Source organism: Podarcis pityusensis (genome assembly GCF_964106645.2).
Source record: "Podarcis pityusensis genome assembly, chromosome: 12".
NCBI classification, from domain to species: domain Eukaryota; kingdom Metazoa; phylum Chordata; class Lepidosauria; order Squamata; family Lacertidae; genus Podarcis; species Podarcis pityusensis.
Genome location: NC_138037.1, coordinates 23643232 through 23670949, shown reverse-complemented (window position 1 = coordinate 23670949; position 27718 = coordinate 23643232). Strand labels below are relative to the sequence as shown.

The following is a 27718-nucleotide window of genomic DNA, read 5'->3' as shown; positions in this document are numbered from 1 at the left end:
AAATGAATGCCACAGCATGCAAGTAGTACAGACTAGCCAGTAAACAGCCCTTGCTGTGGTCTTTTCTGCAGATAAGATGAATCTTGCTTATTTCCATCTCTGATCATTCTGCAATATTTCCTGCAAAGTCCGCTGTCCACGGCATTGATTGACGGGGAGCAGGCTGTGCTTAACCTTGGAAGGGTGTTGACTGTTTTTTTCCTGCTGCCTCCCAGGAGTGGTTTATAGTGTTTTACAAATAATCTCTCTCTGTGTTTTCTGTGTCTCATGAACATATTGCCATTCGTTTGGCATTTGGTTAATTATTTTTAGAGCACAATCTAAAAACAACTCTGGAGAGGAAGTTCTGAAGGAACTCTCTAGTAGTCTATTGTCCATGTTAGTTTAAAACATTTTGTTTTCTAACTTAGTAAGTAAATAAAATGTTTTTTTAGCTAGCCAGTGAGTCATCCAAGTATGGGTGGAGGGGCTCATAGGCAGTCATGCCTACAGCTAAAGATACTGCCAAAAGATTTGTTCATAACAATAGGAAGAGATGTTTTTGCCTGATAGGCAGCAGAGCTGTTCTAGAAGCCTCTACTTCTATGTCTGCTACGAGTTCTTCCTCTCACTTGGAAAGTGTGCTGGTCCAGACCCAACACCTATCCTATGAGACCCCAGCTTGCTGACTGACATGACACCACAGAAAGATGGTTAGATCCAGACCACAGGACGTCTTCATAAACAAATACTTAGTTATTACCACCTCTGTTTCCCCCCCTTAAATGTTATTGAAAATATTTAAAACAGTTACCAAACACAAAGTGTTGTCTTCCACGAAAAATCCATGTGAAGTTTTCTGTATAGTCAGCCACATGGCATCAAAACAAACTTGGAAAATATTTTGCATTACAAATTCAGCTCACATTCACAGGGAATACTTCAATCTAAACGTCAAAATATTTTTTTCATAGTAGCTACTGTGGCTGAGACTGCTGTACTATTGTTAATAAACGATATAAATCGAGACCATATAGAGTCACACCCATCTCTCTTTGTTATTCATCTAATTGCCCTCCAGTGGTGAGTTAAGTGTTCCAGAAGTGCCATATCCCACACATATTGGGTCCATGTTTCTGTGATGAGGTGGGTTTTTTCAGTTTGGAAGCAACTATTTGTCTTGCTGCTGTCATATGAAAGAACACCAACTATTTATGTTTGACATTGGAATTGATAAAAAAAATTCCATTGACAATCTCACATTGCAATCTCTTTAAAGAAAAATACTATACAAGCTCAGGTCTCCCAATCAGATATACTCATGCTTAGCTTTAGCAACACTGATGAAAATGAAGTTGTTTTGTCTGTCTGAATTTATTATTCTCTCTTCACCATCCCAGGGTGGGCCACAACAATTTAAAATTGAAAAGAGTTTGAAACTTATGAGTCATAGGAATAGGGTTGAGTTATTCGCACATTACACTAAGCACATTTACAAATTGTCTCTACACATGTACAACTGAGCATACAGTTTTGCACATCTCATTTCTTGTGCATTCAGATTATACATTTGTTGAGCATTACATGTTAATGTACAGTACATACAAATGTACACCACAACTGTTTGTGTACACAGATTATATACTCATTGAATGTGATGTTTTAGTGTATCTCATGAAATGTATCAGATTTCTAACGTCTTTAAGGTACCAAAACACTATTTGTTGTTTTTGTTTAAATATTGAGTATTCTCAGCCATCCTCAGTAAGAATCACAGTTATTACCATTTTTAGTACTATGCACTATTTAGGGCATCTTCCAACAGCTTAAAATCACAATACCATAATGTCATAAAATACAATAAAACTATTTGAAATATAATAATAACATGCTGAAGATACAGCGGAGAGAGATAAAACATGACCTTTTACACCAGATACCTAGGAGGCAAAATGGAATAAAAATGCTAGAATAAAAATGTCTTTACCAGTTGAAGGAAGACAGCCAAAGTGCCTTATATATCAGGATGCTCCCTCTGACCTTTGGTTTATGCAAACAGAAACAATTTAGACTTGTATTTTCTCTCAATCCGTGCACATTTTCTTATGAAATATGCTTTCTCTCTAAGATTTTTCCTCTCCACAGGATTAAATGGGAAGAAGGGTTTATCTGTACATGGAATGAAAAGTAACTAAACAGATGTTTAAAATAGCTCTGGGATATCACTTAAGCAGCATGTAATAAGAAAGCAGATTGCATATGGAAGCCTGCCCTTGGAGTATACCCTGGCGGGGATGGAATTGTGACAGTGTTGTTTCTAGGCTGCTAATTTCCGAGTGGGAGGAAGTGGCGATCCTTTGGTTGACCACCAATGGAAAGAGAGTGAGTGGGCATTAGCACTCTGGTCAAATCCAATGTTGTTGGCAGTGTTCATGTCCTTGGAAGTGGTCGGTGGTTTCTGAAGCCATGCACTGTCTTAAGCAGGAAAACCTTGGAGGAGCTGTTATGTGCAGACTGAGAGAAAGAAGGCATTGGAGCCTGGAGCAAAATGATCCTGAATTTAATAAAACTGGCAGCTGAAGGGAGATTTATTCCCTTTGTCTATTACTGTCATCAGCTTGACACAGTTCCATGCAGCTCTGTTGCGGAAGTTATCAAGTTTTGCTGTACCGAGCTTCTGTATGTCAGTTTAAAAGTATGGCGTGAGTCTACCAAAGAGCAGGCAAGAGACATTTTTGTCAGCAGAGCTCACCCTGCCCCTGGGTCTAAGGGCTGACAGAGCAAAAGAAAAAATGCAGTGGTATAGTCAAGTAGGCCAGAGGGCACTAGAAGGAAGCTGCTGCTATTTCTTACCTCCCTCTCACAGACCACACATACATATGAACACTCCCTCACCTCCTTTCACACCGACTACATGTGTACATCTCTCCCTCTCTCACAAACATGCAGGAATTTTCCTAGGGAGGGCATTTTTGGGGGACGGGGGTCCTGCCCAGGTGAAACACTAAAAGAGCAAGAGCAAGCTAATTTATCACCCCAAAACTGGGAAGAATGGTGCCTGCACGATTTGCTTCATGTCTCAGGTTCTAAAAATGCAACTATTTTTTAATGAAAGCTTAGAATCTGGGAGTTATGGTGTATCCTGGGGGCACTGAAGAAGGCTTTTGTGGATGCCATGGTGCCCATGGGCACCCAATTGTTGATCCATGTTGTAAGGTTTCTTGTGGAAGTGCACTACTTTTTCAAGGTACTGTTTTAGACGGATATTCCCACCTGTGTGGAAGATCATGTATTTTATGGTGTTTCCTCAAGTTCATTGCTTAGTAGCCCAAGCTGTATGTGCTGCCTAGAACAGGGATTGGGAAGAGATGATTCTAGAGGGAAATCTTAGAACTCCTGAGGGTAGTTCTGCTTGCTTTGGTGTGGGTGTTGTACTTATTCCGTTGGATCAGATTTGGAACTTGGAACCAGATAGCCTTAGTAGCCAGAAGTCTCTGTCATCAGCTAAAGTTGTGGTATAGGTCCCAACCCTTTTTGGAACAGACAGGTCTCACAGTACTTCTGCCCACTTCTGTAACCTTAAAGACTGAGGGCTATAATGTTATTTTATTACAGCTGTCTTCATGCCGGTTCAGAAGATACCCTAGGGAAGTAACAATATAATCAGCCATCTCGGTAGCAACTGGGCTTCCTGCCTGCATTTTTCTGGGTGCTGGTGGTCGTCCCTGGGTGGGGGTTCCCTAGCTGGTTCCTTCCACCACTCCCCTGCGTCCAACCAGTCCATGGCACTGTTTCTCTCCGTTTCAATGCTTGTGCTGCCATCATTTTTCTGATCTACCCATTGTATGAGATGAACAATGCTTTTGAGCAGGCCCTCTTTTGCCATTTCTCTGAGGTGCTGGAATAATAGTAATTATTATCATTGTCATCTTTGATTTATTAATCTCCTTCTAAACCAGCATCTCAAGGCAATTTACATGTAATTCAAAGCAGTTTAAACAACTTGCACACATAGCAGATACATTTCAAACAAGACTGAAACCCTAACAGTGGACACTCATGGTAATGACCTATTAATCCAGCTGGAAAAGCCTGTTGGAACAAAAGTGTATTCATTTCCCCCCTGGAAAGTGCAGATAGCGGCAGCCTGTCGTTGTTCATCAGGAATGCTGTTCCATAGAACATGGGAATCGCCTTATCGACACCAGATCCTCCACATGCCCTTTTGAAAGGTCTGCAACCACTTTATTGTGTCTTACATCAACTGCCTTGAGCCTCAGGAAAGTGGAATGTAAATATTTTAAACAGGGCAACAACCATTAACCAATTAATTTGTTAAAATTGGTTAAATATGTTTCTGTTTGACCGTAACGTATTGGGCAGCAAAATCTCCACCCCACCCCTTCGTTTTTATAAAAACTGTAGATTGTAAGAACCATCTTAAAAGAAGGATTTGCCTTTTATCTCACAGGTTTTAGACTGCAGCTAAAATTATGTGCACACATACATCATCTAAAAACTAGTGAATCAATCAATTAATTGACAAACAACCATTATCTCCTATCCTTGCAGTTGGGTCAGGATGCAGCAGAGGTCTTTATCCACTGTTGTCCACAAATGGAGGTGCTCTGCTACCATGGATTCCTCTGCTGTCCCTGTGGGTGGCACTGCTGCTGTTAGTAGCCCCCAAACTGGGCATTATGAGGGCAGAATGAGGCTTGTGATGGATCCAAATCCCATCCCATTTCCTTACCCTCCAAGTGTCTCAGAAAAACCGGGACATCCCATTTCCCCCCGCCACGTGGGAGCGCAGCAGCAATTTTGGTCACCATGACCTTGAGCGATTTCACACCAAGATCTTGCCCTGAAAAAATGTGTCCCTTCAGGGCTGCAATCTCACACAGCACTCCAGAATGCACATTTTTTTGGTGCTGTGAGAGCCTGTGTCTTGTGGGGCATGTGGTCTCATGTGTCCATGATCTCATGTGGGTGGGAAGATGTGTGTCCCAGTTTTGGGACGCAACATGTTGGAGGATATGCATTTCCTAAAGAGAACAATCTGCTTTGAGTTAGCATGCCCAAAAATATAAAACCTGCCCCAAGGGCAGTGGCCATTTTGTCTGTCACCCTCTGGCCCCAGTTAGGACCAGTCTCAAACTGATAGGATTCGTGATTAGCATTTATTTAGTCAGGTGACAGTCCTGGTTTAAAACAAATAATGGCCCTCAAGTTTGTGACCCATGAATTTAAGTCAGAAGGTTACACTCATCCTTCTAAAATCGATTTTGACTTGCCAATTAAGTGCAGCCTTGCAAATAAGTTCACAGAAGTTAGTCTTTTAACTAGCCTTCTTACCTACTCTTACCCATGTTGGTGATGGGCAGAACAATGATGACTGGAAAGAAAAACCCTAAAAGAGTCAACCCTCTTTTTGATTCACAAATGCTTATCTGCGAGGTTGCCTGAAGGCCATTATCTCTCCCCACAATCAATTAGGCGGCTGTCTTGTTTACAGGCCTGAATTAAGTGTGATTTCTAAAGTTGTTCTCCGTTCTGCAGTACGTAGAATGTAATAAGGCTCAGTGTATTTCCACAGCACTCGACAAATCAGATTATTCCAGAATCCATTCTTTACCACAAGATGTAAAGGGTTTCTTTCCAAACCTGACGGTGGCTTCTGTGGTTGAAGATGGGCTGTCAGCCAGTCTGTGGGTTGAAGCCTTGGCAAAAAAAGGACTCTGTTAGGCAAAAGATTGCCAGGCTGTTTAAACATTTCTTGGTCTTTATAGCTGGCTGATGTTTTACCTTAACTGAAGCTGGAGGGGATGATGAAAGATGCCTGTTGGCCATGTTCTTGTTTTGGCAGGGATGGAAATTATCTGTTGGGTCAATGTTGCTATATGCTTGTTAGAAATGCAAACTTTGGTGGAAAGAATTAGGGGTAAAACAAGCCCCAACAGGCTAATTTTATCCCCCTTCCAATAAGATGGGCCACTTCCCAACCGATATGTTTTTCCTCCCAAATTACTGTGCATGATGCACAATAATGGCTAATTCACTTTGATAGTGACAAATAAGAAGGAAACTCCAAAGTTTCCTTTCCATCTCACTGTTTAAGGATACCCTATTTAGGGCGATATCTAATGTTGGTCAGTGGACCCAAGGCCACTGATATCAATCAGTCTACTCTGAGTACGGCTAACATAGTATCCATAGTTTTTAATTCCAGACAACCACTGTTTATGTTTCCTACTGATCTTTCTCCTTTGATTTCAGACTATGGGACAAAAATCAAATGAAAAATAATAAGCAGCCATCTTCTGATAGAGGAGATTGCTAGCAGCTTCTTGTGAACCATTTAGATGGTTGTTAATAATATAAAACTGGGAAGGAGCTATAGTGCAGTGGGAGAGAACACAATTTGCATTCAGGTTTGACCTGAATTTGCATGTAGGTTTGACCCCTCCCCAAACAGCCCTACATGATCTGCCATGCCTAACATGAACCACCAGCCTGCTCTGGCAACCTACCATGAAACTGAAAGCTTCCTGCTCTTAATGCCTGCCTGTTGTTGGAGCAACAACAAAGGAAGGAAGGCCACAGGAGACAGCTAATTTGGATATCTTTGGCTTGATGGACCATATTATTGTGACCATGTGCTGTATCCATTAGTGTTACTAGCTCAGTTGGTACAGCATGAGACTCTTAATCTCAGGGTTGTGGGTTCAAGCCCCAGGGTTGTGGGTTCAAGCAAGGGGTTGGACTACTTGTGGTCGCTACCAACTCTACAATTCTGTGATTCTGTGAAAGGATAGACATGATTGACTTAGTCCATTAATTTCAATGGGTCTCCTCTGAGCAGAACTTAGTTGGCTACAACCACACATCATTATCACCTAAAGATGGTATGATGACAATGGGAGAAAAATGCATGATAATACGAAGATCTGTTCCATGATGAAAATGAATCTTTGCCTTATACGTTCCTGTCTAGTTGTGGGGAAATAATCAGTGTCATTCCCTTGCTTTTAATTATAGCACCTATGTAAAATGTCTTAATTAACGGCAGCAGGAATTTAAAGTTAGACATCTGTCACTTCACTTAACAAAGTGAAGTGCTCTTGCATATAAAAGACTGCTACTGTTCTAAGACCAGGCCAAAAAATAAAGTTCCCTCTCTTGCTGGGTGGCATGGTTTTGTGACAACCTTGAGAAACCTCAAGTGGGCTGGTTTCCAAGCAGGGGAAGAACCGACACGCCTGTATTATAGATGAGGCTCTCTTAAACATTGGTGCTTGATCTTGCGGAAGTATTTATAATCCAGTAATTGACTGGAAAAAATCCCTCTAAGTGTATGTCCAATGTGTTTAAATAAGGTGGAGTTAGCATTCTCTGGAAACCCCTCAAGAGCAGAATGAGAATTTGCATTTAAATGGAGGATTAGATGGTTCCACTTTCTCTTAAATGGTAAATGATTCTAAAAACTAAGGTTCGGGAAGCAGTCAGTTGATATTATTTGAGCAGTCAGCTGGCTGGCTGTTAGTTATCTCTTATTTTCTAAAATGTAAACTGCCACTGTGATAAATGTGGATGAAGCAATTTTGTTTTAACAGTTGGAAAGAAGGTTATTAGAAACATTGTTTTTTTTAAAGGCTGTGACTCACATGATCAATGTGAAAACACTGACCTATAGGATAGAGTTCCAGTGCTTTATTGGTAGGCATATTATTAGTAGGAGTGAATGATTCGTACTTGACAAAGTTTGCAGTTCCATTGGACTCTGTAGAACTTAACTTCTGTGTAAACATTCATAGGATTAAGCTCAGGAGCAACTGGATGTGTGTCATACAGATTGACAGTCCTTCCCAAAGGAGCCTGATGTGGGACACTAGTCATTGTGGCTCCCTCTCTACATATCCTGTTCCACCCACTTGATAATGGGTAGACCCTTAAGTCCTGTGTGACTGCCTGGAGGCGGTTGGAGGATGGATGGCGGCTAACAGATTAAGGTTGAATCCTGACAAGACAGAAGTACTGTTTTAGGGGGACAGGGGGCAGGTGGGTGTGGAGGACCCCCTGGTCCTGAATGGGGTACTTGTGCCCCCGAAGGAACAGGTGCGCAGCCTGGGACTCACAGCTGTGCATGGAGGCGCAGGTCAATTCTGTGTCCAGGGCAGCTGTCTACCAGCTCCATCTGGTACGCAGGCTGAGACCCTATCTGCCCGCGGACTGTCTCGCCAGTGTGGTGCATGCTCTAGTTACCTCCCGCTTGGACTACTACAATGCACTCTACGTGGGACTACCTTTGAAGGTGACCCAGAAACTACAACTAATCCAGAATGCGGCAGTTAGACTGGTGACTAGGAGTGGCTGCCGAGACCATATAACACTGGTCCTGAAAGACCTACATTGGCTCCCAGTACGTTTCCCAGCACACTTCAAAGTGTTGGGGCTGACCTTTAAATCCCTAAATGGCCTCAGCCCAGTATACCTGAAGGAGCGTCTCCACCCCCATTGTTCAGCCCAGACACTGAGGTCCAGTGCGGTGGGTCTTTTGGCAGTTTCCTCATTGCAAGAACTGAGGTTACAGTGAACCAGGCAGAGGGCCTTCTCGGTAGTGGTGCCCGCCCTGTGGAAGGCCCTCCCATCAGATGTCAAGGAAATAAGCAGCTATCTGACTTTTAGAAGACATCTGAAGGCAGCCCTGTTTCAGGAAGTTTTTAATGTTTGATGTTTTATCATGTTTTTAATATTCTGTTAGGAGCCCCCCTTAGTGGCTGGGGAAACCCAGCCAGATGGGTGGGGTATAAATAATAAATGATTATTATTATTAAGCATTATGAGGATCTTCCCCTGTATTTTAAGATAAGATGGGAAGATTTTGGGCAGTGTCTTGTGATATCTCAGAAGGGTAGCAATGAGGATTTCTAAAGAAAGAGAGGTCTACCTGTGATTAGTAGAAGTGGAATAATAAATAATTCAAAATTAGAAAACACATGCAAATTATTATCACTAATAAGAAGTTAGCTTAATTTGTTTGTAGAAACAAACACACACACATATACATACATTATTTGCGCGGGTGTGTGTTAATGTGCACATGTGGGTCATTTCAGACATAACATCAGACACTGGCTTGCTGCTATATGAAGGAATCCCTGAACTTGTACACCCATTCCTCCTTTTGCACATCTGATTTCCTCTCTCATTTCTGCTTTAGCTGCCAGCTATAATTTGCTGTTACATCCAGATCTTGCAACCTATGGTTTGCACCAGCCATAGCTTGCTGTATTCTGATTTATATGGTTTGCCACTAAAGCTGCAGTCCTAACCTGGGAGTAAGCCCTAGTAAATTAAATAGGACTTCATTCTGAGCGATTATGGTTAGGATTGCAGCCTTGATCAGAAGTGAGGGGGGAAGTTATAATATAATCATAATAATTTATTCTTTATGCCCCGGCCATCTGGCTGGGTTTCCCCAGCCACTCTGGGTGGCTATTATTCGAGAGCGAAAAGGGAGGAGCAAGGAGGAGGAGGCGGTGCTCCAGCACAGGGCTAGTTCATGAAATGGCATTATTTCTGGATCCACCTCTATAGACTCCATTAAAATTATTTACATGGGTTCCCTTCACGGCCTCCGCATACATTGGTGGATGCCCTGCCTCTGTTTCGCTCCCCCACTTCTGCCCCCATTTGACTTTCCAGATCCTAAAGGACCCATGTGTCGGTGATCACACATCTATTGTCATTGCCTGTGTATCCTTGAGTCTGTCTCTTTTCTAAAGAACAGCTTATTTTGTTTATTTTTTTCCACAAGAGGAGCTTAATAGCCCATAAGGAAAAGGCCTGCCAGTTGTCCAGTTTATTCAGGATTTCTTTTTGCCATGAGCATTTTCTTTTGTTTAAGAAAACACTTTGCAAAGTTAAAAATCTGCGCTATCCCTTGAAGCTATATGGTAGGTTTCTGTACATTACCAGTTTTATTACACTCTTCCAATGTGTCTCCAAGCACTAGTTGCAAAGGGCAGCCCATTTAAAAACAAGAATAGCTGCCCAAGAGCAAATAGGCAGTTTACACTTCTAGGAATTAAGCAAACAGGCTGCTGATATTTTTTCTTCTGACAGCTAAATGCTTGTATTTGTGTTTTTATTTTTTCAGTATACCACAGTGACATCCACCAGTCATTCCTTCAGGCTGTCCTCCTAACCCATGGGTAGGCAGACTAAGGCCCGGGGGCCAGATCCGGCCCAATCACCTTCTAAATCCGGCCCACGGACGGTCTGGGAATTAGCATGTTTTTACATGAGTAGAATGTGCCCTTTTATTTAAAATGCATCTCTGGGTTATTTGTGGGGCATAGAAATTCGTTCATCCCCCCCCCCCAAAATATATAGTCCGGCCCCCCCCCCAAGGTCTGAGGGACAGTGGACCGACCCCCTTCTGAAAAAGTTTGCTGACACCTAGTGGCGACTAGTTGATGCAGGTCCTCAGCGCACCATGCACAGTCCAGTGGAGTTGCATGCATGTTGTAGCTTGCAATAAGCGTGTGATTTATTCCTTGCACATTGTAATTCTGCGGCCAGAGTTCAGTGGCAGAACAAATGTTTTGCATGCAAAAGGACGTTCAAGCCCCAGAATCTCCAGTGGCTAGAAAGGCTCAGGCCAGAGGTGACAGGAAAGTGTGAGACACTGGAAAGCTGTTATCAATCAGACTAGACAGTACCAGGCTGGACTCTCCTAAAAACAGAGAGTCACAAAGCTTGGGACTTCTGAGCTTAGGGAAAAGGCAAGTAATTAATATGAGGGATGTGGCATAGGTGTATATAATCATGGAAGGTGTGGAGAAAGTAGATAAGGAGAAGCTTCTCCCTCTCATAATGCAAGAACCCTGGCGAGAGATTCAGACAGATAAAATGAAGTCCTTCCTCATGCAGCATATAGATGTAAATGATGAGATTTGCCACCACAAGTTGCAGTGACGAGCTGTTTACAAAAGGAGATGGTTATGTACTACCTATTAATCATTATAATTAACCTATGGGATAGCTCAGATCGGAGAGCACAAGACGCTTAGGGTTCTGGGTTCGAGATCCACACCTGCATCGCAGGGGGTTGGACTAGATAACCCCTCCAACTCTACAGTTCTGTGGGTCTAGGATTAATTAATTATCACCTGCATTTTAGTGGATACATCTTTGCACCGTTTCAGTCCCATATAGCTTAAGTACTTTTTAACAATAACCCTTCATATGTTCTTAGCTATGTGTACTTTGTCTGTATTTTTTTTAATTTCTGTGAGCTGCATAGAGTCCCAGTGTTGAGGGAAAGACAGGGTATAAATAAATAGATAATGTCTGCCCTATCAGAGACATCATGGGTTTGAATCCCAGCTGCTGGAGTGGGAAACATATAATCCTGCTTGTGGGCTTCCCATGTTGCACTCCGGTTCCCATCACCCCCAGACAGCATGGCCAAAGGACAGGCAGGGTGAGGGTTGAAGCTCAACACCTGGAGGGCACCATGTTGGCTACCCCTGCCATTGGCAAGTGGTTGGCCACTGTGGACATGGACTGCTGGACTAGATAGGTCTTTGACCTAATCCAGCAGGTGACTTATTATATGGTTGGGTGGAACAATGGCCCAACTCAGCATTAATCAACTTTATAGATTTGGATATAGAACACTTTCCTCCCTGTGCCTGGCTTCTATATTCATTTAGGGTAAATGTCACTTGAAAGAGGTGGCTTGTGGAATATTATGGACTACATTTGACATAGCTACGGAACCTGCTTGGCATTGATTTAAAATTTGATTGTCCCACACTTGTTTCGTTTGTTACTGTTATTGTTCTATTCATTTTACTTTTATGTGCCTTAAACTTGATGTAAAAACTTAGTAATAATAATAATGATTTATTTTTTAAAAAGGAAAAGGGGGCTCAGGGGGTACATTAATGTGACATTACAGTGGTGCCCCGCAAGACGAATGCCTCGCAAGACGAAAAACTCGCTAGACGAAAGGGTTTTGTGTTTTTTGAGTCGTTCCGCAAGACGAATTTCCCTATGGGCTTGCTTCGCAAGACGAAACGTCTTGCGAGTTCTTGCGAGTTTGTTTCCTTTTTCTTAAAGCCGCTAAGCCGTTAATAGCCGCTAAGCCGCTAATAGCCGTGCTTCGCAAGAGACTCGCGGAACGGATTAATTTCGTCTTGCGAGGCACCACTGTACTGACCACGAAAGTACTTCTGATAGTAGCAGCATGCAAACTGTAGACTGTGTTATGTGGTGATTGGTTCAATGTGTAGATGTGCAAAGGAATAAGCAGTTGGCATATGATTCTAAGACATGGTTTTCACGATGTTTCCTACGTGGAGTTCCTTTCCACATAAAACTGCCACCACAAGACTGCTTGAGGCAACCATTTCAATTCCCATTGAAAACATCGGTCCACAGACATTTGACTGTTCACAGTTACCGGGATTGACCATGCGGAGAGAGAGATATGCTAGGAAAGCAGCCCTTGAGACAAGATGCTTTCTAGTGAGAATGCAGTACAGCTTTTCCCAAGCTCTATTCCCTCCAAAAGTTCCACTGCTGGTTTTTCTAACATGTGCAGCTCCATTTGCATAGACAGTGAGCTCATTCAGTTAAGAGTATACATGAGAAAGCCTGTTTTTTCCACACACATGACCCCTAAAATGGTTTTAAGGGCTTAATTCTATTTGATTCCAAATTTAAGCTATATGCGGTATTAGTTGCAGGCTCTGGGATGGATAGCCCTGAAAAACAAATTAAGAATCTGTTTTCAGCTTAATTGGTTAAAATAGAATCTGCTTTTCTTCTACTTTCACAGTTGAGCATGTTTTCTATTTTGTTTTTTTGTTTCTCAGGAAGCAACTTAGCACAAATGCCTCTGTATCAGAATAAGGCCTAGTTGGTAGCTATTCTTTTTTCTTTCTTTTTTAATTGCGGTTTCTTCCCACCCTCTCTGCTCAAGTATTCTTTTGAGACCTGCCTGAGTTGAGTGAATGATAAGACACACACATTTCTGGTGTAGTGCTTCTCTCATTGATTGCACTGACTGGAGAGGGCTGGATTGATCAACAGCAGCCACAAGTGGCCCTGAATGCAGCCAACAAACCATTCATTAATTCTGACTGATCTCAGCGTAGTAAGAGCTTGTCAAGACTGCCAGTTCCCCTTCCCTTCATGCCGCTTTCCTCCGAGGTAGAGCTCCGATCTTAAATTTAAATTCAACATAAGCGGGGAATAAAATTGCCAGCCTAATCACTTTAGCGTCTAATTTTATGCAAACCTCAAGGACAACTGCTAAAATCATTAGAGCAAAACGCAGGCTTAATTATGTGTTCATTATAAACCCCCTTGCTGCTAATCTCGCTCCTTCCAAAACAGTGCTGTGAGATCTTTGCTGGGGGAGAGCTTCATGCAAGGTTTCGTCTTGTGTGGTAGTGAGTGAAGGGATTATAAATAACAAAAGCCTTGTGCATTGGGCACTGTGCTTCTCCAGCACGAAGTACGGAGTGTTATTGCAGCACTGCCTCTGTCCACATAAATTGCAAAGCAAGCTGCTGCTAATCAGTGCTACCTTCTCTTATGATGGAACTGTTTGTCAGATGCCCTTACAATATCTGGCTGTTTTCCAGCTGAATTGAATGACATTGCAGTGCTAATTGAGTGCAAACTCTGAGATCTTCGGTGATAACAGTCCAAGTCCCTTATAAAATTTCCTGTGAGTCTAATGTCTTTCTATCCGCAGAGGTCATGAGCTGCATTCAGCTATTGCTCGGAAGAAACAGAGAAAGTTAATACTGTAGCAGGGGGAAGCTAGGATGTGCAAAATATTTTCCTTTATATTCCTTTATATTCCTTTATATTTTATGTATCCATTTTCCCACAAACCGGCATTATTGTTTGGGACTCCTGCAATCAAAAGCAGATACAGTTGTTTCTGCGGCGTAGATCCAAATCACTATGCATCTAACTTGAATATTAGTATGTGCAGCAGGCTTATCTGTACAGTGGTACCTCTGGTTACGTACTTAATTCGTTTTGGAGGTCCGTTCTTAACCTGAATCTGTTCTTAACCTGAAGCACCACTTTAGCTAATGGGGCCTCCCACTTCTGCTGCGCCACTACCACGTGATTTCTGTTCTCATCCTGAGGTAAAGTTCTTGGAGTCTGTAACCCAAAGTGTTTGTAACCCGAGGTACCACTGCGCATTGCTTTCTCCATGTTAAACCACAAACATCATTCTAAGGGGGCCAATGCAGATAGAAATCATTATTGTGATTCACATGGACCCTTGGCTGAACTGTGCTTTGCCTTGCACATTCATTTTGCAAGTCCCTCAGTAACCAGTATCTATTTTATCCTGTTTTTGTTTTGTTTTAGATATACAGTGGTACCTCTGGTTGCAGACATGATCTGTTCCGGGGTGCCCTTCGCACCCCAAAAAGTCCATAACCAGAGTGGCGCTTCTGTGCATGTGCGAAGCACATGCGCAAACTGTGCAGAACTGTGCAGAATGTTTCTGCGCATGTGCGAACCACGCGCAGCGAAACCCAGAAGTAAACACTTCCAGGTTTGCCGGGTTCTTAACCCGAAAAAACGCAACATGAAGCGTTTGCAAGAAGAGGTATAACTGTATATTATTATCATTATTATTTATATGCAGTCCATCTAACTGGGTTGCCCCAGCCACTCTGGGCAACTTCCAACAAATCAAAAACATTAAGCACATAAAAACATCAAACATTAAAAACTTCCCCATATATCTATCTATCCATCTGCTGGGTTTTTTTTAACTACCATTTCCTGTTTTTACTGTACATCGCCTTGAGATGATTGTGTAGAAGGCAATAAATAAATTGATGATAATAATTCCAAACCAGTTACCTGTTCAGTAAAGTTTTAAGGTGCAGTTTTTGCTGCAGGACCAGAGAGGTATGGATGCTCATAGAATTCACAGGCTAAGCTGCACTTAAATTTTTTAAAACTGTTTTGAGCTTTGCCATTCCCTCCCCTCCCCACCCCACTGCACCCCACCCAACACCAAGCCTGCTGGTTGTGCAAATTGATGGTACCATCTGGGCTACATTAGCAGAAAACACAGGGAATGACGGGGGGCGTTTAAAAATGTGTAAGTGGTTGAAGGTGAACTTGAGACCAGAAACAGCGTGGGCACAGTTTCACATAGACTATGAAAAGGTTTTCAAGGAGCTAGAAGAAACTTGGAAAGTATCTTATCTGGTGATCCCTGTTCAAGAATCTTGAAAATTTTAATGCATGATTCTAAAATGCCGTCAACATCATGAACTAAATAAGTGTTGTGTTTATATGCATCTAAAGACATTTTAGCTATTATAAGTAAAAAAAAATTTTTTTAAATGCTCATACCTTCAAATCATTCCTCCCTAATGTGAATTTATCATAGAGTCATGCTATTAGGACAAAGATTTGGAAAGGCATATGCACTCATCTGATCAAGGTTATCTATCACCGATTTTTTTTTTTAATTAAACCGCTGCTGCCTATAATGAATGTATTCAGAAAACTGACCTCCAAAAGGCAGTGTTCAGTTATGAATTGACCCAAAGAACAGTTCCATTAAGGTTTTTACTAGCAGATTAGTGTCAACTGTAGCAGCAGAATAGCTTTCAGAGCTATAGATAGGTAACTTCAAAATAAAACATACTGTGCATGTTTGTAAACAAGAAGGCAAAGTTGGACATATCAGAAATCTCTCACTGCTTGAAAACTAAAGAAGTATTGCTTTACTTTCTCCTGTTTCTCCCCAAACTATACAATAGTAAGAATATTGTCTAGTTAACATGCCATATTTCTGCAGCTAGTCATATAAAGAAGCGTTCTGTCTGAAAAGTGTTGTTAATAAAATGCATTTGATATATATTATAATAAAATGGAAGAAGAGCGAGGTATCAGTTGTCTCAGTGAGGCCCCAAAGTTTGCAGAAATGCAAAAAAACAACAACCCCAAAACATTTTGTTGCAAGAACCACTCGTAAATAATACATATCAAAAGAATGTTGCTGGATTATTATTTTTTCTGTCTCGCTTTAACCCTTTCCCCCAACAAAAATCTCTTTGTCAAATAGGTGCATTTTATGAAATGGTTCCAAGCTTTCCTCGAGTGGAGGAGAACATTCGCATGGATTCCTACAGATACAGCCACAGATGGAAACGGCATTCAGAGTTCCTCAAGTCAGTTGACACCAACAGAGCCAGTGTGGGGCAGGACTCTTCAGAACCTGGGGGCTTCACAGATCTGCTGCTTGATGACACACACGACAACACTACCCAGATTGAGGTAGGGAGCTATTGATCTTCGTTCTGTTGCCTTAAGATACCTGCATGGTGAGAAGGGGATATGAAAACTTGTCACCATATAGGGATTGTTAGGGGCTAGGGAGCAGGGGCTCCTCAGGCTCAGGGGCTGAATGTGTCTCTCCTGGCCACACTTCTCACCAGACTGGAATGTGCCCTTGAACCATAGAGAGGGATGTGTGAGTTTGTAGAAAGTGGCCTACTGTCAGAGGTTGTAATGTTTACATTATTTGCACTGTCCACTTTTGCCTCTGGCTCTGTCCAACACTGGCATGTAGCCTCAGAAGGAAATGTGGCCCTGGGCTGAAAAAGGTTCCCTGCTGTGTAACGATGCTACACCTACACACACACACACACACACACACACACAGACTAACAAGCTTTGTGCCCAAAACTTTTTGTGTTAGATCCAGTTTCCTTCCCACTATTGCTTTTTTCTTAAAGGCTTCGTTGCACTTGCTAATGCCTCCATGTCTGAGTGGCTTCCATTCTAAATCCTTATTGTAACAACCATAGTAGTCCACTCTTGATATACGAGGAGGTCCTTAATGGATAACCACAGTAGAGGTAGCCGTGTGCTTGTGCCTGTTCTGAATAACCATCATTTCTCCCAATGCTTTATGCTCAACAAAAGCCCCACACCGTGGCATTGATCTTAGTTGCTCTTCTTTTTCACATTTTGCTGTTTATGTTTTGGATTATAGTCTCTTATTTATATTGAATGATATTCCTACGAAGTGAGATTCCATTTTAAAAAAAATCAGACATTTTTCTCCAGTATAATGCAATGTACTATGATATAGTGCCAAAATATAGCTATATTTACATTTTTAGTATCTCTTCACCCTTTTCCATAGGTTACCATTTTTAAAAATGGTATATAAATATCATTGCGAACTGTTGTTTGGTTATACATGCAAACTGAGCAAACAATGGCTTGTGAAATCTATCATTTGTTTCTAAATCAGCTGGGTTTGAAGGCCACCATAGTTTGTCTGGATGTAATGGCACGCTATGGTTTACCAGAAATTAGGGCCAGCTCACATTGGGCTCTCATGCCAGGCCAGTATTGATGTTATGCTAAAGCATTGTTTAGCTTTCTGTGGAAGAGTGTAGGGAGCCCTGGGACTGCATACTCCTCCTCCTCTCTCTCCCACTTGCGCATGTGAGAGGAGACCAGAAAATTATGTCCTTAACCAGATTTCCCTGGGAATCCCAGTTAGATAAAAACTCTACATTATTTAAACAAGACAGGATCAAACTCTAGTAAAATCCTGAAGTTTTCACCAACTAGAACTTAAACTAACCAAAGTTTCTCTCCCCTCCAAGTTTTGAGTGTAATGGGGGAACTCTGGTTAGATCAAAACCAGAAATAGAGGAGTTTGCTCATTTTTTTTGCTGCATGCCGGAGGCATAGATGATATGGGGGAATGCACAAGCCTGATGCTAGCTGCAGCTCATTGATGTGATGCTAAGCCATGGTTTACCATTATGTTCAGACCACTGCCCTGAGTTATAATTGCTGCAAGAATTAAATGACCTACATACTAGGTATAAATTCCAAAGGCAGGGATTTCATTTCTTGAAAAAGGATTTACTGCTTGAACTGTGCTCATAACACTGCTATAGTTATCATGATGTATATAGAAAAACAACCACAATAAATGGCTCTTGATATATCTGACTACGCTAGCTTAGATGTCACAATAAGCCAACTTAGCTCAGCAATGCATAGCGTAGTGATGAAAGGGACAGGGGAAGAGCAAAGGAGCGCCATGCTCTTCTCTTCTCTTGGGAGTCGAACACACAGGAAGTTGCCATATACAGAGTCAAGGCTCTTTGATTTACTTAGCTCAGTATTGTGCAGTGACCAGTAGCAGCTCTGCTGGGTTTCAGGAAGAGGGTCTGTCCCAGACTCCCAGCCCTACCTGGATTGAACCTGGGAACTTCTGTATTCAAAGCAGATGCTCTGCCGCAGACCAGACCGGTCCCACACTTACCATGTCATATGAACTTAGAATGGATTGCCATTACAGCATCTCTGGAACTGCAAATTTTGTGGGTGGGGAGTTTGGAATGTAATTTCTCTTGTAAGTAGGGATGGACACTGGCGTTCGCTGTGCAATTCTTTTCTGACCCATTTCTGCTGTAATTTTTGGTTTATTTATTTTTTAACCACTTGTGTGAATAGCAATCTGAAACCATTTTTCTTTCTCAAAACACACATTTTAAAATGCATATATATATCAGGAAGTGTGAAGCCAGACGGTAGACTTAGTCTGGGATGCGAGGATCCGTCGGTTCATAATGGAATTCTCAAATATCAGATTAATCAACCATCCCTATTAGTTAAGTGTAATCTCAAAGTTGACAGCTGGGCTAGAAATATTAAAACAAGACTGTATGTGTCTGTCTCTCATTGAAGCAGACACTTTCTCCCATCCATTCCCACCTGGAACACAATTGAGTTAGAGATCACACCTTTGAGACAATTAAGCCATGTCACTTTACAGTTTAGAAATTAAGCTCTGGAAGGAGCAGACAGCAATCAGTGGGGGGCATCTTCTTTCTTTAAAACTTTTGAGTTAATTGCACATGAAAGCAGCTTCTAATTCCACCCCTTCCAGCCCTCTTCAAAACTGCAAACAGCTCAGATTACCTTCACAGTTCAATTCACACTCAACAATGACTCAGTTACAGGATTCTTTTTAAAAAAAAAAAAAGAGAAAGAGAGATAAAACAGCTGACTTTGCCAACACAGGGGTGTCGTTTAGGAGTGATTATGGATGATACGGACTCAGTGCTGTGCTGAGCAGGGCAGGAGTGAATTAATATTTTAAAAACAAAAAGTTGAAGGCATATGAACAGAAGCTGTTTCATGTGTGGATTATTTCTTCTGGCTTCTCCCCCAACCTCTGCAAGTGTGCAGCTGCATGAAAGGGCATCTGCGCATGTGCAGCTGTATGCACGTGGAAGCTGTTAATCACACTTCCATTGAACATGTGGTGGTCTCATTCAGTTCGCATCCAATATATAGTGGTACCTTGGTACTCAAACGGCTTGGCTCCCGAACAAATTGACTCCTGAACGCCACAAACCCAAAAGTGAGTGTTCCGGTTTGCGAACTTTTTTTGGAAGCCGAACGTCCAATGTGGATTCTTCAGCTTACAATTGAGTGCAGGAAGCTCCTGCAGCCAATCAGAAGCCATGCCTTGCTTTTTGAACCGTTTCAGGAGTTTCGAACCGTTTCAGGAGTTGAATGGACTCCCGGGATGGATTAAATTTGAGAACCAAGGTACCACTGTACATACACACAAATTTCAGGCAGCTTGAAGTGACACATGCTTGGGACATCTGTTAAGGCAAGTAGACATGACTTAAAGCCCTCTGCGGAGCACTCAGCATGGGAAGGTTGGGGTTGGACTTACACAGAAATGTTGTGGGGAGGGCGCAACTAACTTACATAGGCAAGTAAGTTGTGCACTTTCAAATATTACAGAATTTGGGAGGGGGGGTTCCCTCCGCCAGTACCAAGATTAAGCGTTGGAATTATCTGTGGACAGTATCATTTGCCTTGTGGTAGCTTACTGTTCAATAATTAAAATGTAATGGAAATGGAATCTACTCCAGAGCATAGTATGTTGCTGCTTTGAATAAAATTTCTACGTGGATGCTAAGACCAGTTGGTAATTGAAAGCAAAGGTTTTTCCTGTTGTTCCTAAGGGACTGCAGAAAAACAAATTTGCCATATTCTTCTTAGGAAACTATTCTGTTATGCTGAAGAGTCCCAGGTGCTGTATTAAATTGTTTTCATTCAAGCTTTTCAAGAGTTTATTCCAGAAAATTACCTTGCCATTAAACAGGGAATACAATTTATTCCATGCATAATCAAATCCTCTATGTTCAGGCAGCGAGAAGGGGTGTGTGTGTGTGTGTGTGTGTGTGTGTTTGTGTATGTGGAAGGAGGAGGAACAATTTTTGTCTCCCTAACGCAGAGTTAAAAGAAGAGTTGAAGCCTTTTCAAAGCGTGTTGATTTTTTAAATATGTTAATCACAATCAAATGTAAATCACATGCATTTCTGTTATATCCTTCACCTTCCCTTTTCTTTTAAGGTGCTTTTAATAAAGAAAAATGGGAAAGTGAAATTTTTTACCATTCATAAATCAGAAAAGAAGCTTGGGATTTGGATATGAAACCAGAATTATTATGGGATTGTAATTCATTTACATCTATATATACTGTCCAGCTGGTTTTTGTTCACCTCATGATGTCATATGTTCCTAGGCAGCTGATGAACTAATATATCACTGTCTTATTTTCTTCTAGGCTTCTTCCCCCCTACTTCCCAATTACATTTGTTAAGTTAGTATTGACAAATATGCTTGGTAGGTAGGAGGTCTGGGTTAGCTGGTCTAATTTTCTTTCTAGCGAGGTTTGCAGCAGATTAAGATAGCAGAAGGTCTAACAGGAACTAGCTTGTAATAATGGTCACAAATATTCTGATCATGAAGGAATTTTTGAGATTAACTAAGGAGTATTTGTGCAGTAAGACGCACTGATCATTTTAAGGAGTAAGCTCAGCAGCACTCGGTTGGGCATTAGGAGAAACTTCTTGACAGTAAGAGCAGTTTGACTGTGATGCAAACTTATCTTGGGGGGGGTGTGTGTGCTCATTTATTGCACTTGCTGGAGACCTTCAGGCAGAAGCTGGACAGCCATCTCAACTCTGGATTTCCTGCTAGGATTTTAGTAAGGCAAACACCTCCTTGGATGCCTTGCCTCAACCAGTGTTTTAATATTTATTTAAAATATTTATATACCAGTTGATTGTAAAAAAACCCCCAATAAAAACTTATCAGCAGTGTACAATGCATATGAAAGCCCAGCTACTCCTGAGAAACTCCATTCCTGCAATCATTCTAGGCCTGGAGGCAGAGTCTTCTCTCAGGGAAACAAATCTCTTTTCTTGATATGTTGCCTCTCCCTGGGAGATGGCTGGGCATTCTTCTTCCTCAGAACTCTTCTGCTCCGTCCCAGCAGATTAGGCCTCTCAGCCTTCCTTGTCCTCCACAGGCTGGGAAGGCCCAGTCCTCCGCCCCCCGGGTGCCCGGCCTGTGTGCCGCTCCAGATACCCGAGCGGCTAGCTCTGCTGCTGCCTGAGTCTCCTGCCTGGGCACATCTGGGGCAGGGGGCTTCATCAAGCAGACTCTGCCGCACATCTTCTTCCTTTTCCAAGGTCTTCTCTGGTGCTCCCTGCTCCCATACCCTCCAACACTTCTCCGATGAAAATAGAGACGCCCCCTCCAACATTTCTCCAAGGAGAATAGGGATGTCCTAAGGAAAAGTGCGACATTCCGGAATCAAATCAGAAACCGAGACGGCTTCTGTAAATCTGGGACTGTCCCTGGAAAATAGGGGTGCTTGGAGAGTCTGCACTCCTGCTCTGAATTTGAAGGCTCAGGAGGAACCAGGACAGACTCTGAGCCAGACATAAAGTCTTTTCATCCAGCCCATTGCCCTGACTGTCCAGGTGTCTGGCGGCCTGCTGCTTCCCCCAACTATGCATGTTTACCTTTTGTTGCACGTCCATCTATTTATTCAACCGCATCCTTCCTCACTTCCTCGGGACACCCACCTGTGCTACTGCCCCTGTTCACTTCTGATGCTTAGGGCTGATGGATGTATGAACCGATGTTTGTTCGTGTGTGTGTGTGTGTGTGTGTTCTCACACTACTGGCATGTCCCTGCTCCCCCCTCAAACGTTGCCTTCAAGTGAATGCTGCCCTTGATGGAAAAACCTGCCCCCATGCTAAAGTGACAAGAACCCCTTTCTAGAATTCCAGTCTTTGTTGTTTTCTTTAATTCCTCCCCCTTCCTAAATAAGTGTCCATGCTCTTCCCCCGTTGCAGCCAGAATTAGAATGAAGCAACTCATCTTGGCAACAGTAGAATCGCTTGTTAGAGTGACGAAACTTAGCTTATAGGTGAAATGATGGAGGTGGGTTTCACTTCCGACTCGCTCAGACCAAGCAGCCTTATGCTTTCATGGCACACTGCGGCACCACACAGCTATTGATGGTGGGGGATTATAAGGGAAAATCAGAAGTGGTTGTCTGGGCAGAAATTAATCCTTCAGGTTCTCGCTTGAAGGTTAAGGAAAGTTCTGAGAGATTCAAAGTTTAAATAGATCCCACTGATAAAAGGAATTGCAATGGTAGCAGTTTGTACCTCCAGTTTAAAATATTTATTTTTCTGCAAGAGATCTTCAGCCTGCTCATATGAGGTATCTTGCTGACACGCAATTGCATATCATGGGCTGGGACGACCCTTCCTTGTACCTTTTTCAGGCCTCACTAGGGATCTTCTCTTGGTTTCAGGGGCTGAGAGAAGGGTGTGGTCCAAACTGGTAGGCAAAGGGTGCCAAACTTTCTGAGCCAGTGAGCACATTTGGTATTTTGAGAGAGTTCTGTAGGTGCCAGTCATAAAATGGCTGCCATGCAGACATTGCAGAGCATGAAATGGCTTCATGGGGCACTCAGAGGCTATCAAAGTCTTTAGAATCAGGAAGCCTGGACAGAAACCGGATCTGTCCATAGCTGTCAAGGTTTCCCTTTTTTAAAGGGAAATTCCCTTATTCCGAATAGGATTCCTCGCAAGAAAGGGGGAAAGTTGATAGCTATGGTTGATAGACAACCATGGTTGATAGACAACCATGGATCTGTCTAAATCATGTTTTGGCAATGACTTCAGCAAGATGTGTCCATGTTGATCGCTGACCCAAAAAATGGGTCAGCATGGCTTGAGTTTCCTAAGATAAATATGTTTTTCTAAGTTGGATTAATATTTCTACAACTAGTTTGCCAGGTAACTAACAAGCACCATAACCTCTGGAGACTGCTGTGTTAGGTTTGATGCTGCTATCAGTGAATTATGTGGACTCTTTAAGGAAGATAATAAACAGAGACATGGCTAGAAGTCCAGTTTAAAGGGGACAAAAATGGAGAAAATGGAGTCTGAAATATGTGCTTGTCGTGGCTAAACGGAATTAGCTAAATGTTGTGAATAGTTTGAGAAGCACCTCTTGTCAGCTAATGCATTTCATGTGCTGTATGATTGGAAGGGAATGTAAACTCCAATTTTTGGGACCTTTTCAAATCTGACATATTGCACTTCTATCCCTGCACAATACATGAACTTATTTTGAAAGGGTCATGGGCAAGTACCTTGTATTTTTAAGCAGAGTCCCAGACACAGCTGTGTCACAAAACTGGTGCTGTTAAGACTTTTTCACACTTCACATTTTTACTGCCTATGTTATTTACAACATTTGTATCCTGCCCTGCGTGCCCCAGTAAATGTGAAATGTGAATAACTATTGGTAAATAATGGCAACGAAACTAAAGCCTGCCATTTATTGAAGGCTCTTAGTGATTCTTGAAATGTACCACTAAATGTCAGACGGGATTGAGTCACAAGACATATATTTGACATTTACACCCATGCCATGGTAAATATAAGAACAGGGATGTGGTTTGGTCATTTTCCAAGCCTAATGGACTAAATTTGACTTTTTTTTGGTAAATGTCCTCATTCTTTGATTTCTCCTCATCATAACCTGAGAGGTTATGAACAGTTGGTAGGGATTGGTTGACTGCTCTCCTACTTGACCCAAAAATGGTTGGGGCTTTTAAAATGTTCAATCTGAAGACTGGAAATAATTCTGCAAACCATCCATCATGACTGTCGTCTTGCTCCCCCCCCCTTCCTAAGTCTCTTGAGGAAGATGTAGGGGCAGAAGTGGTAGGAATTCTCATGATTGCAATGCTAAAAATTTCTTCTTAGTTTTCTTTTAAATAAAAAACACACATTCACCATCCAGTTATGAGAAAAGAAATTGCATTCAAAAATTAATTCAAAGGGGAGAAAAAGATTCATTGAAGTTCTCAGGGATGGGGTGCCTTGGTTTTGTCACACTTAGTTTCCTTTCAGTGTGGCCAAGGGGTATTTGTGAGTATCATACTTCCTTTCATCCTGCAAAACATCTCCCTGGTGGTCTGCACTTTGCAGTCTTTCTGTGTACTTGCATTTCCTGAAAAGCTCATGCTGGCTTCAGCTCAGCTTTCCTGTAAGCATGGGAAGGTGAGGAGGCTGCCTATAGTGTGCCTGAGAGCTGCCCATTGTTCTTGCTGCTTAAGTGAATTCTTTTTTTACTTTTGAAGAAGTCAGTGCAGAAAGATTTAAGATAAAAGGAAGATTTCACCTTAAAAACAAAATCAGCGACCACAGTGATCTCAAGCACTCAGTAGCCAGACTGCCTGCCTTCCTGTGCTTCAATTAAAAAAGCTCAAAGGAAGCTGTCCTGGGATAACTTCTCCCTTGGAGTTTTTTCAGATCAGGGAGCACAGGCAGTTGGGGAACTTGCAATCATTCAAAAAATATATTTGGACCCCTAGGGGGTTGAAAATGGACGGCCAGTTGTTTACCCCTTGTTGCACATCACCCCAATTTCTAAGTAATGCGAGATTCCAGGGGTTTTAGGAGCTTACCCGGGCTTCAGTTTCCTTGGTATGAGAGACGGCGGAGACTGTGGTGTCATTATGATAGATGGTTTATTTACACATGTATACCATCTGAGTCTACGTTGGAGGGGCTCACAACATCAACACCCCAGAAGGTATTGCTTCTCCCATAGGCACAGCCTGGGATTCCAGCAGAAGTCACTCTCTGGCTTCTGGCTGATCCTAGGCCAGTTCTCTAACACACCTCAACTCTTGTCCTTCTCACTACCAGCGAGGTGAGGGAGGAGGGAGTCCACCCATTTGCACTCTGGCACAAAGCAACTTCCTTTCAGATCCATACTTAGGGCCATTACCAAAAAGCTGGCCTGGCTACTTCAACAATGGAATCCCCCAAGCTCACAATATATTTTAAATGGCATCCATGTATCCATAAACTGGTCACGGTCATGGGCCTGTGATGTTGGATTAGTTTCTGTCTTACTGTAATTACCCAGTCACTGAGTGTAAAAAGCTTGTTTCCAGTGCTGAGCAACTACCATTTGGGCCACTGCTGGCTGATTAAAACTTTGATTAAACTTGTCTCCAAAGACAATAAGCTAGCGCTTTATCTAATGGGAGCCCTAGCTTTTATCAACTTTCTGTCAGACAAATGCATTCCAAGAAGTGAATGATTCAGTGTTTCCACTGCAAGTCCTGATAAGCCTCTGATACACGTTCAAGGAATTTGGCACAGGGGGGTAGTTGTGAAGGCAGGGTTCCCTGTGCTGGCCTTGAGTAAAGCCTTGATCAATGAAAAGGACTGTTGCTACTAATAATCAGGATTTCTCTTCTGCTTTTCACCCTGCTTCAGAGATTACTGACAGACTGCCATTTATCCAAGGTCACGTGCAAGATCTGACTGCTTGTTCCTTAAATCCACTAGGAGACACTTTGCTTTTTCTCATAACTTGCCAGAGGTGTAGCTGCAAGAGGGGAAAGCAGAGACTACAGATTCCACGCGTGACAGTTTATGCAATGGTTATTAAAAGAAAAACCTTTGTGTGTTAAATTTGGCATGCAGAATCTCCAGCCTGCAGGTCAAACTGGATCTGGCAGGGATCCTTATTTAGCCTGCAAAGCAGTTTTTCCGGACCCACCTCCACTTGCCCCCCATGCCTGCTATTATATATGACATCAGGTGTGGAGCAGATAAATCAATGGCTGTTACTTGTGCCCCCTATGTAACATTGTTGCTGAATGTGCATCGCTAAATAATATTTTATATATTGCTTTGTTGTATGCAATACAATATATGAGAATTATGGTAGTGTGGGTGTGTAAAAAAGTGGCTTTAAGGGAACAGTTGAGAGCCTGAAAGTGTGCTTCCAGTTGGAGCAACCGAGTGGAGCTGCTTCCGTGGAAAGCAGCTTTTGCAGTCAGTGCTGACCAGCTGATCAGTGTTGACTGCAAACCTCATAGGGACCAGTTGCGCTTGGGAAACTCTGGACTGCAGCCAAGCACTGTCAAAAACAAAGTCCTCAGTAAGCACTGATCAGCTGATTGGCACTGATTGCAAGCCCCTTTTGCCAGGGATCCTCTTTTGCAAGCTGGTTTGAATTCAAGCTGGGCTGCAGATGAAGAAAAGAAAGAAACAAGTGTGCTCTCTTTCCCTTTGAAGTTGGGTCACCAGGTATCACAGGAAGGTCAGGTGATTGGCAGGTGAGCTGCCTTGCCCATGTGCCAAAGTGGTCAGCGAGAGGTGAGGGAGCTGAGGATCTGCACCCTATTCCCCACACCTCTGTTAAAATATTTTTGTGTGTGTATTAATTTTTGTATGCCCAAGTCAATTTTTTGAACTTCTCCATGGATTTCCCAAGACTTTAAATTCTGCCTGGAATGCAGCAGGGAAATGGCCTTTATTTGTGTGGTATTAGGTTAAGAACCAAATCTCATTTATCAGAAGCTTCTTTTTTGTGTTAATGTAGAAAGAAGACTGTTATTTATCTTAATTAGTCTCAGGCTTGGAAGCCAGGATTAGTGCCGCTTTTCTCTTAAGAAGTGTCATGGGGCACTTTAATTACTGCCTATGCTTTTATGTCCAGTCTGCAGGATATCAAGTTCAGCAATGCAGAGTCTCAGAACACGAGGCTTGTGCACTGGATTAGTATTTACTTATACAAAAAAAGGACACAGCTGAAACACTGCTTGCCATTCTTCAGGGACCACCCCCATTTCACATTGCATTTTTTAAGGCTAGGCTAAAGGGTAAAGGTAAAGGTAAAGGGACCCCTGACCATTAGGTCCAGTCGTGGCAGACTCTGGGGTTGCGGCTCTCATCTCGCTTTGTTGGCTAAGGGAGCCGGCGTACAGCTTCCAGGTCATGTGGCCAGCATGACTAAGCCGCTTCTGGCGAACCAGAGCAGCGCACGGAAACACCGTTTACCTTCCTGTTGGAGCGGTACCTATTTATCTACTTGCACTTTGACGTGCTTTCGAACTGCTAGGTTGGCAGGAGCAGGGACCGAGCAACGGGAGCTCACCCCATTGCGGGGATTCGAACTGCCGACCTTCTGATCAGCAAGTGCTAGGCTCTGTGGTTTAACCCACAGCGCCACCTGCGTCCCGCAGGCTAGGTTAGAGCCAGTTTAATTGCCTGACTGAGATTTAGGCCCAGGTTACCCTGAATTCTGTCCGTGATGAAGTAACTGTGTGTGGCTTTTGCCATGTGTTCAGATCACAACTGTGCTCTTCCTTGCAGTCGTTCAAGAGCGGATTTGTTGGTGCATTGAGCCACAGTCTGAACCTCTGGTCAAAACCCCCTAACATTACGTTGACAGGGACAAAAGCATTCCGTGTCAGAATGCAACAGAATACACTCT

The 27718-nt window shown here is 42.6% G+C and overlaps 1 protein-coding gene across 2 annotated transcripts in view; it reads left to right on the top strand.

Moving 5' to 3' along the window:
- PLXDC2 (plexin domain containing 2) overlaps positions 1-27718 on the top strand; it is a 231684-nt gene that overhangs the window by 86000 nt on the left and 117966 nt on the right. For both annotated transcript variants that reach the window (XR_013977955.1, XM_080974460.1), the window contains exon 2: positions 16112-16323. Coding sequence is in view for 1 of the 2 variants with exons in the window: in XM_080974460.1 (XP_080830586.1) it covers positions 16112-16323 (212 nt within the window). In the remaining variant the exon portion in view is untranslated. The remainder of the gene's footprint in view (positions 1-16111; positions 16324-27718) is intronic.